Source organism: Puma concolor, chromosome A3 (assembly GCF_028749965.1).
Source record: "Puma concolor isolate L17-30 chromosome A3, mPumCon1.1.hap2, whole genome shotgun sequence".
NCBI lineage: Eukaryota > Metazoa > Chordata > Mammalia > Carnivora > Felidae > Puma > Puma concolor.
The window spans coordinates 24,413,221-24,424,077 of NC_141669.1; the positions used below are offsets into that span (position 1 = coordinate 24,413,221).

At 46.6% G+C, this 10,857-nt stretch overlaps 1 protein-coding gene across 1 annotated transcript in view; it reads right to left on the minus strand.

Annotated features, from left to right (window-relative positions):
• The window catches only part of ALK (ALK receptor tyrosine kinase), a 684,520-nt gene extending 676,960 nt beyond the window's left edge, over positions 1 to 7,560 (minus strand). The window contains exon 1 of the mRNA XM_025927337.2: positions 5,742 to 7,560. Within this exon, the coding sequence (XP_025783122.1) occupies positions 5,742 to 6,429 (688 nt within the window). The 5' untranslated portion in view covers positions 6,430 to 7,560. The remainder of the gene's footprint in view (positions 1 to 5,741) is intronic.
• Between the last annotated feature and the right edge of the window lie 3,297 nt (positions 7,561 to 10,857).

The following is a 10,857-nucleotide window of genomic DNA, read 5'->3' on the forward strand; positions in this document are numbered from 1 at the left end:
TGAAGTAAATACCACACCTCAATTCTCCTCATTCACATTTCTGGGGAAGCCAATAGAAACTATCACCATGGTCACTCTCCCCATTTCCACTAGATCTCACTTCTTAGCCCAGGAATTAGAAGCTAGTTGCATGGGAACCCACAGTATTACAACTACCACCGCCAGGGTCACCAGATGTGACCACACATCAGGACTGCACAACTCCAGATGGCATCATTCAAATAAACTAAAACGTACAACCAGACACTGGGGTGTTGCTGCTTCTAGAAAAAACCATATGGTTTATAATGATGGAACACTTTATTATGTCATGCATTGGGCTACAGATTTATACATGTCTTCTAATTTAATCTCCATGGCAGCATTTTGAGATAGGAACTATCCCTATTTTACTAATGATGAAACTGGACTTCAAATATTTTAAGGAACTTTTCAAGTCATGGTTATTGAACACCAAATCTTTGTTGCATGGCCTTCTGACAAGGATAATGTAAAGTTTTTCATCTATTTACATGGTTTCATTTACATGGTTACATAATCTGCATTTTGGGATGATTCCTTTAGTAGAAAGAGCCCTAATTTGAAGGCAAAAAGATCTATAGTCCTAGTCAGTACCTAGCACAGCATCTAGCATCTCATAACCTCTCAATGCATAAATGAAAGTTTCTAGGTCTACCATTTTTCACCTTGAAAAAGTGTTAACAAGTAGCTGGATTCCAGTTACTGCATTTATAAAATAAAACAAATACTCACCCTGCCTACTGTAAGATTGAAAAAAATATATTAAATTTGAAAGTTCTTTATAAATTATAAAGTCCCATACAACTGTAACAGGACATTAATAATGATTATAAAGAAAGGGCTAGGCAAATTTCCACAAAATGAGGTTATCAAATAGTAATCCTAAGAATGGCAGGGGGCTTGGGGTGCCTGGGTGGCGCAGTCGGTTAAGCGTCCGACTTCAGCCAGGTCATGATCTCGCGGTCCGTGAGTTTGAGCCCCGCGTCAGGCTCTGGGCTGATGGCTCAGAGCCTGGAGTCTGTTTCCGATTCTGTGTCTCCCTCTCTCTCTGCCCCTCCCCCGTTCATGCTCTGTCTCTCTCTGTCCCAAAAATAAATAAACGTTGAAAAAAAAAATTAAAAAAAAAAAAAAGAATGGCAGGGGGCTTCAAGTTCTGCTGAAACAGAAGTTTCCTCTCTTCCTCTCCCTTCTGGAGGCCAGTCGTCCTTGTCCTTCAGAAGACATACTTCCTTATAAAAGCTTTCATTTTTATTAATGATAACACTGTCTTCCCACACCATGCACACAAATCCCTCATGGGCTTTCCTTCTTTTTCTTTTGTAAATTTGTGGAAAGATCAAATGGATTTAGATGAACTTCATCTTTCTAATAGCTGTGTATATATATTCTCAGCATTGCAAAGGGGTTTCAAGTAGCCAGTAGGAGTCCACCAAATCTAGACGTGATCTCATCTTCTCAAGACCCACGTACCTCCTGCCCTGCCCAATGGCTTGATGACACACACACTAGAGATGCATCTTAGATGCATAATGTTCTATGGGTGTGGCTCCTCCCTCATGGATAGACACACAACACCCCAGAGAAATACTCTGTGTCAATCTGGGGGCAGAGAAAAACAAACTCGGTACTTTCAAAAGATTTTCTTCTCTAACAGTCTCCTTGTAAGCACATCCCACCCAATTTCAAAGATACATATGCAATTCTTGTCTTTTCCTCCTGGAAACATCCAGACCCAAAGTGTCTCAAGAGTTGAATCCTGAAAGATCCTGATTCCTGCTTTTGTTCCCCATCCCAGCTCTCCTGCCTGTTGTGGCTTCTCAACATTTCCAAATATAAAACTGATTAATAATGAATGCTGTGGCTTATCTGACCCACATCTCACCTTACTCTTTGCTCCTCTGGAATTCCATTCCAAAGTCAGAGGAATATCAAGTTCAGAAAATAAGGTTTCCCTGATATCCACCCTGAAGTTTCCTTCTGCAAGTTGCATCCTATTACTTCTTTGGGTGACACTATATAACTCCTCTCCCTCTTCAGAGATTTGTAGATTGTTACCAGGGCTTTCCCTTCATCGCCACTTCGCTCAGCCATATATATTTAATTCTTTTCATCTTTCACCATAAATTGGTCCCCTCAACTCTTAAATCAGCTCTCTGATCTTCTCTGGACTAGTTCCAACTCCCCAAATTCACCTCAAATAACTGATATTCCTTCTGAGAGCTCCAATTTCCTCCCTATCTTCCTTGGCTCTCTTTGCCCTCTCCAGAAATGAAATAGGAAGGCACTGACAGATATGTGAGGTCAAGGGTCAGGTGTATTGCATTGCATACATCTACTTTAAATTTCTCAGGTCTCTCCATAGCACATGTAAAATCCCCAGTTGCCTATCCCCTTTCCTGGAGTGAGAAGGGGGCTGCTTATAGAGAAACAAGCCCTCCTAGCCCACAAGTCAATATCCTCTAGGCCTCTGCCTGGGGGAAGGCAGAAGCAAGACATCAAAACATCCAGAAAACAGGTTACAAAGTGGGGCTCTGAGCAATGTGACTGCCTCCAGGCAGACATCTTTTCTGAGGTTTGGACTGTCCCAGAATGGTAGACCAAAATTCATACAGTCTCAGCAATGGCCTTTCTACGCTCTTCTCCATGAATGAGTGCTGTGGGGAGCTGCTTCAGACTTCGAAATATTGATCCCGTTTATGAATTCAAAGCAAAGCAACCCACAAAGAAAACACATTTGCGTGTCATGCATTCTAAGGCCTCTCAGCTATCCTTTTGTCCTCTCAGACGTCCCAAACCACAAGGAACAGAGTTTTTGCTTCATGCTGACTGGGTGCTTTTCCATTTCTATCACATCCCTAGTCATGGTCCTGTTCAGATTCAGGAAGCTATCTTCAGTCTGAGACAAATGGGTTGCTGCAGGCCACCCACCACTCTCTTCCCTCCTCACAGCCCCATCAGCATACTTGTGCCCCTCTAGACCAGACCAACAGGCATTTGGGCAGAAACAGGGAGAAATAAGCTGAGTTGTGCCTATTTTCCCTTTGTATGCCTGAATATCCTATGTCACAGAAGAGTTAAATGCCTTTTCTACAAAACAGAGCCCATAAAAAGGAATAAATCCATTTCCTCAAACATAATAAATAGTAAAATTAATCCAAGTGTGAGAACCTAAGCTTGAATTTTCATACAAGAAAACAAATGGAAACACCATGATATATGTTGCCTCAAACATGAAACATGATAGAACAGGGTGTGTCCACTCCCTCCAAGGGGAGGTCTGCAGTGGAAACCATATCTGAATGAGGCTGGGGAGGCAGTGGGAAGGCAAGAGGCTAGTCCGGCATGGCCAGCTGCCTAACTGAAAACAGCATATGCCTCAGAGCAGGAGAGCCCATCCTGTTCCAAGTGTGATCACCACAAGGCCTGAAATGCTTTTCAATAAGCTGTCTGTCTCTCTGGAGGTCATGGGGAGCTCATCCAGTTACACTTAGTGTCTTATTTGATCCCATCAATAATCATTTGATCCCAATGCTGCTGAAAAATGCTTGGCCAAAATTTCTAGCCTTTTAATGACAGAATCCTGGCTCTTTCTGAAAACAGCATTGCTAGATGTGTCAAATGATGCATAAGGCCTTGGTCCAACTGCCAAATGGACTGTGATGCTAAGGGAGGACTTGGGACGCTCACAGAGACTCCCTGCTGTCAGTAGCAAAGCAGTTCTTGAAGCACACTCCTCTCGACATGAAACTCCCCTACTCAGTGGCTTCAACTCCTTACCAGAGGCTTGACTGGAATATATGCTCCACATGCATTAAGCCTGTGACTCTTCAGAAACACCCACTGATAACTTCATGTTACCTGCCTGTTTATAGTAGGCAAGTTCAGGGCTGCAGAAAGGACCCCTTTTGTCTGTCATCAACATCTCACAATAGCTGATCTAGACTGTTGGGCCTATGGTCATTTAACAAGAGGTGATAGGGAAGCTCCAGAGATGTTCACAGACATGAAAGTAGAAGACAATCCACATTCCCAGAGAAGTCATTCTTATATCCATTACAAATACATTAGGCGCTAAAAGAGAATGTTGCATGTATAAACCACAGAAGCCATCATGACATTAAAGCACAGCTGTTCTCCACAAAAGTATCTGTGGAGAGACAACAGTATTGGTCTCCTATCTCAGTTCACAGGAGGCTCTATCAAACTCATCAAACCCTGCTTCTTACTACAAATTCTGCCTGTTAATATGAATTCTGACATTGAACACAAAGGGGTCATTTTGGGTGCCAAGGATACCAATGCTAATGCTGAAATATGCATCCAGATTCTGTTTTCCTTGGGAACCACATACAAGTATGTTTTCTGTGCAAGGAGGGAAGAACCTCAGCTTCTAGATCTCCCTGCTGTGTGATAGTACTGGGCATGCGTGGGAGGATATGTGTGTGCTGGGACAAGCATGGTAGGTACTTGTAGCTCTACAGTGGGCTCTTTTCAGTGCTTTCCATCCAATTAATACTAGTCATTAGTAACCGGTGGAGCATAAAAATTTCATTTATTTCTGATGATGAGAATGATAGAAAAGATGCTGGGTTTGCTCAATGGAATTAGTGTAGGCTTTTAAAAAGGCATGATTTCTTTTCTGTGTCTTCTCATTCATTTACATTGTATATTTTATTCACTGAGCCTTTCCCCAGTGGTATTACGAGAGAAACATCCATTCAAAACCACCTGGTTTTCCAGTCAAAGAATACTATGGGAAGAGTTAGAAGTAAGTGCCTGCACACACATCCCTAACTCAGTGAATATGAGAAGAAAATGAGAGTAAATGAAACAGAAACCTTATTTCAGGAATCTCTAGCAGAGAGATCTGCAGTGAAACAGGCTTGCCAGAGACTGTCATCCAGAGCTGCTGCTACAGACATTCAAGCTAAGAATTAGAGGGAAGGTTGGGGGGGGGGGGTGGGCAAGAGAAGAACTATTGTCTCTTCTGGCTTCACAGTGACTCTCCCAATGGGAGAGAATCTTAACAACTCTGCTCCCTCTCTTCACACCTCCCTCCTGTCCCGTATTTCTTAGTTCCTCTGGGGCTCTTCCAACAACATCTGAGAGGGGGGAAAAAAAGAGTCTGAGAGTGGATAGCAGACTGGGGTTGGAGAGAGGGAGCAGAATAAATTAATGAAGAAGAGACAATCTGTACATAAGTCAACATTTGAAGAGAACAGCTAGGGGAGATTCAACCACATAAAGAAGACTTCTACATTCTCCAAGAAAGTGCACCACATTACCCACATCTACGGTGGCCAGAAAGAGGAACAAGGGAAAGGGAAGATGGCAACAGTCGTGACATCTAGAACTAAGCTTGGAACGTAGAAGTAATAAGGACATTTCAACTGTCCCAGGGGTCCTCCCCTGTTCAAAGTGCATCCAATTTTGGCTGGGACCCGGTGTAAATCGGTAGAAAGAAGAAGCATTCTGCCAAGAGAGAAAACTTTTCTTCCAACTTGGTTACTGGAGAGGAAGGAAAACCCTGGGAAGTGACTCTTTTCAGCAAGAACATAAGACCGTATTTTATGATCTAACTGTGGGAGGAGGTTTGCAAAAGGAGGAAAGACCTAAGAACCAGAGGCTGGGGTTTTGAAAATAGGGATTAGTTGACAGTGGTTGCAAATTGATGTGCCTAAAAATACAAATCCCGACACGTTCAGGCGGGAGCTGCTCACCGATCCCCAAGATCTGGAAGAGAAGCCGGGGCTGGGAGGCACGGATCGCCGCGGACAGCCTTCCCTCTCTGCCCACTTCCGAAGCCTTCTTCTCTGGCATCAGGCGGATCCTCAACCGCCCTTCGCCGTGGTGAATCCACCAGCTGAACAGCTCGCTGAGGTTGAACTGGAGCAGTCCCGCAATCACCTCCTCTGGGGGCCCGACACAGCCCTCAAGGATCGCCTCCTCTCCCAGCTCCAGTACCAGCTGCTTGGCGCGCCGGAGCTTGCGAACCGAGCCGCCCTTCAGCACCCTGGTCAGCGTCCGTGCCTGGGCAGGGGCTGGCGAGCTGGAGCCTTCCGTCCAGGAGACCCCGGGCGGTTGCCCTACCAGCCTAAGTAGTGGGGCGCAGTCGAGAGCCAAGGAGCCGCGTGCCTCAGGCCGTCTGGCCCTCGGCTCCAAGAAGGACGAAGGCGGCAGCAGCAGGTCCCGAGCATAGACACGGAAGAGCGAGGGCACCACAAAGTCCACCGCCAGGCTCTTCCTCTGCAGACGTGAGTAGCTGAGAGGCTCCCGAGGCTGCAGAGCTGGTCCCACGGCGGGTGAGCCGGCGAGATGGCCGGTGCCAGTCCCAGTCCCGGTTCCGGAGCCCAAGGCTGCCGCTGAAAGCAGCAGTAGCAGCAGCCCTAGGAGCCCTAAGGCTCCCATCCCGCCAGAGAAGAGTTGTTTATACTAGTCTCCCGACTCTCCAGGATCCAGCCTCGCCCTTCACTTCCCCTCAAATGAAAAGGGGCTCCGAATAGTCCTTGGTCCTGAACAGTTCCTTCCACCTGATATCTGGGGGATTAGGCGTCCACTTGATTCTCTAGCTTCCCTCCAACTGCAAGGAGGCAAGCGGGAGTCTCAATAAAATGGGGCTGGAGGCTCAAGGGTGTGTCAAGAGACCCTGAGCACCTCGGACTCAGCAGCTGGGACCCTGTGCCTCTGGCGCGCCACAACTCGTGCCGCGCCCCCGTCTGTAGCTTACTGCGCTCCAGAACAAGAGAAACTACTATGGTTGAAGGGAGGTGGCGATGGAGTCCTCTCCTGCCCTCCGAGGCTTGAGCTGTGGTCTGTCCGCGCTCTCCAGCAGCCTCCAATACGTCCGCAACTTTCCAGCTGGGAACGATGGTTCGGAGCGTTCTGCTGTTCTAGCCCCTTCCCCAGCGCTTCTTTGAGCTTCTGAGCTCCTCTTCCTCAGTGTAGGGAAAAACCGGGGCCAGGGGTTGCTTTGTCGGGCACCCTCCTGCAACCCTCCGCAGCGAGAAGTCTGCGGACTGCACTGCCCGCTGAACTTCTGGGCTTGAATCAAGCCCCCGCGATGTGAAGTGGAGGCTCAGGGCGCCGCGGCGCAAGTTTGCAGCGTCCTTGCTCTCCTCCCGCGTTTCGTCTGCTCAGAGTTCTCAGGCACCGAAGCGGCCCCGGCGGCAGCAGCCGAGTGAAAGCATTCTGTGCAAAACAGCCCGAAATCTTGCTGCCCCCTCCTCACCCATTGGCAGCCCCCTTGGCTTCAGTTGGCTGGGCAGAGGGCGGCCGGAAGGAGCTTCAGTACTGCGCGACCCTCCGGACAGCGGCGACAGGATGTGCCAGCTGCTACCTCCGCTGCCGCCCCCGGAGCCGCTGGATCGCATCTGCCTGGGCGCCCGCCACTTGCAGCTGGCTGAGGCGCGAGCTCGCGCCGGGAGGGGGTGGGACCGGGGCGGGGGCGGAGCTCGAACGGCCAACTCCGCACTGCTGCCAGGCTCAGGCAGGCCCGCCCCGCCCCGCTCGCACCCGCCAACCAATGGCGTGGCGAGATAGGCCCCTATGCAAATCTGCAGAGGCCTCGGCATTCATTGAGAAAAGCGCAGGGCCCGCCTCGCCCTCCCTCCATCACTCTCCCCTCCTTCCTCCCCTTCCTCCAGATTCCCTGCCCTATTTCTCTGTTATGTGAACAGGAGAGCGTTTTGGATAAATGGGAGGTCTGAAAGAGGCCTTTGCAATCAAGCACTCTCCCTAATTATGCATTTAAAAGATTAAAACGGGTCCGACTTCAGAAAAGCTGGTTCCGTAAATAAAACTGGAGGCGAGGGGTAAAGGAGTGGGAGGAGGGGCAGCACGACATTGCCAAAATGGAGAGCAGCTTGTAATAGGCCCCGAGACAGAATCTTCTGTGACCCTTCCATTATTTAAACGCATTCCTGGGAACCTGACAGTTCTGCCATTGATATGAGAAAAGTTAGCGGCGTGGAGGTAGAGAGTAACGGTGATCGCTTAAGAGTTCTTCAGCTGCAGCAAATACATTTCAGACTTGTCAGTTACCCTGTGTTTTCTCAAAACGGTGCTTGAACATGTGTCACCTCCTTTCGTCTCTGCAAGGTAAATATTTTAAATTTCAGCTTTAGAGATGAGAAAACGGAGTCGAACAGATGGCAATTGATTTTCCTTTGGTCACATAGTCATACGTGCGTCCCAGGCCCTCACTCTTGTACTCTTATTCATGCGGCTTTACCTATCTCTTCATGAATAACAGACCAAGAAGATCTGAAGGGTGACTTAGCTGGAAGGAATAATGACTGAATACTTGCTCATAGCCTTGGGAGCAAGAGTTCAGAACCAAAGAACATTTTTTATTCATCTGTGAAGTAAGGACTGTACCTCTAGTATCTTTTTCCCTTTATCTCTCCAGAGTTTCCAATACAGAACTCAGAGAATAGCTGTATTTATAACAAGTGGTTCACTAGAACCAGAGACAGAACTGTAGTCTTCAGTTCACACAAATCCCTCCATTCCTTCTTCTCAAAGGTTGATTGTCATGCCTTGTGCTGTCAGAGCAAAACATAAGGCAAGATCCTGTCTTGAGGAGCTCATAGACTGACAGCAGAGAAGCTTCCTCATAGAATCAGAGCATAGAGTGGAGTTGAATCTCCCTCGCTGAGCTGCAGAGTGCTGCAGTAATGTGTCCACTAACTCACAGGAGGTGGTAGCCAAACAGGGCCTCTGCTCTCACAGGCTGGGTTCCTTAGGGCCTGTTGCATTGCCTTTGGCAACTGAAAGACCTAATGACAAAAGAAAATTGATCCTTGGAATGATTTGCTTCCTGCTCTATGTGTGGTAACTCACTTAATTTAACAAGGTAACTGGCTTCTCCCTGGAACTCAAACGGTACACTGACTTTAAAAGTTTAAGGGCAAAGAATGCTTTGGCCCAAGGACTAGAATGGATGCTTGTACCTTGATAGAAGGGACGGAGGGAGGGAGGGAGGGAGGGAGGAAGAGAAAGAGAAAGAGAAGAGGAAGGAAAGGGCATGGGAGCTAATATTTGGAAAGGATATGTTGGTTGATACTTTCCTAGTATGTGACCATATATGTTTTCATTTTCATCAGCTTTCACTGGTGTGCACACTGATAGAAGAATAATTTTCTATTTGAAATGTTTAAAAGACTCAAATGTAGGTCCTTTCACTCCCCCACTCCATTCCTTATTCTCTACATAATTCTTGTCCAAAGTCCAATTGACTGGAGTAATTTGTCGAGAACTATGAATCTTCTGCTACAATCAGTGGCCACTAGGGGGCTGCAGAGACTTGAAACTTCAGTAGAGCCGCCAGGGTTTAACCTCCCAGATAACATCAGTTGTCAGTCTGGGACCACTGCCTTTGCACCCAGTGGATGCAGGACTCACTTAATTCTCATATTTTTATAAATTCTATCAAATTTCCCCTGAAGAAGAAAAAGTGCTTCTCCCTGTACATTAAATCACACCAAATCTCAAAACTGTTATTCCCTTTTTAATTTTTTTAATAAAAAAATTTAATGTTTATTTATTTTTAAGAGACAGAGACAGAGTGTGAGCAGGGCAGGGACAGAGAGAGAGGGAGACACAGAATACGAAGCAGGTTCCAGGCTCTGAACTGTCAGCACAGAGCCCGACGCGGGGCTAGAACCCGTAAACTGTGAGATCATGACCTGAGCTGAAGTCAGATGCTTAACTGACTGAGCCACCCAGGTGCCACCCCCCACTTTTTGTTAATTTTAAAAAGGAGGCAGGAGTGAATATTGATAGTTCATTAGTCACTATATGCATGCACCTGTAGGAATGTGAGTGTGTGTGTGTGCATGCACGCATGTGTCTGTCACATCATACAGTGGGCTTTTGGAGAAAGGTACATATTATTATTTACATTACAGAGACAAAACAGTTAAAGATCAGAGAGGCAAAATAATTTGCCCAAGGTCAGATAGCAAGTAAATAACAGCAATGGAATTCCAACCAATGATTCTTTTTCTCCAAAATTTACACATCCCTCTGGAACAAATTAGGCCTTTTCCTCATGCCTACAGCTATAATGTTGACACCTCTACCCTATATCATTGCCATCTAAAGGAAGGGAGATGAGAAAGTGCAGTTAAGAGCAAGTAGGGGAAATACAGACAGGGATAAAAAGCATGAGCAAGAGTGATAGCTAACATGTCTCACACACTTATTTTCGGCCAGCATATTTCAAAATAATTCCCATGCTTTATCTCATTTAAGATTCACAGTAAACTATGAGGGGAAGTAATAGTATCTCTCTTCTACAGATCACAAATGGAAGCTCAGAGAGAGTGACTTCCCAAGAAGACTACACAGGGAACAAGATTTGTTAAACGAGTTGAACTTTGGTATCAGACAAAGAAGTCCATGACTTGAAATCCTGGGCAATCTTACAAGAGGGAAAATGGAGTGGGATGGAATAGATTGAGGTGGGCAGAGGTGAACAGAGAAAGAAACTAAAAGCCCAACTGAAAAAGGGAGAAGCAGGGAGTGGGGTTGGTGAGGAGGGGGGCAGATAGGGGATACTGGAAGCTCTGAAGACAGCTAATGAGGTGAGCTGCTACGAGTCACCTTGCCATTGACTTGAGCATGTAAGGTAGAGAGAGAGAAAAGTGAGTAGTCCATGTAGCAAGAGAGGAAAGGCCCAAGTTGCACAGTGAGAGCACTGAGACCCTCTTCAGTAAACTCTCAATTTCTGAAAACAGAGAAGTAAACACCTCAGGGAGGGGTTTGAATTCTCTATAAGAGAAGCAGTGATAAAAACATATCTCAAATCCAAGCAGTGTGACTTAAGGCAAAACA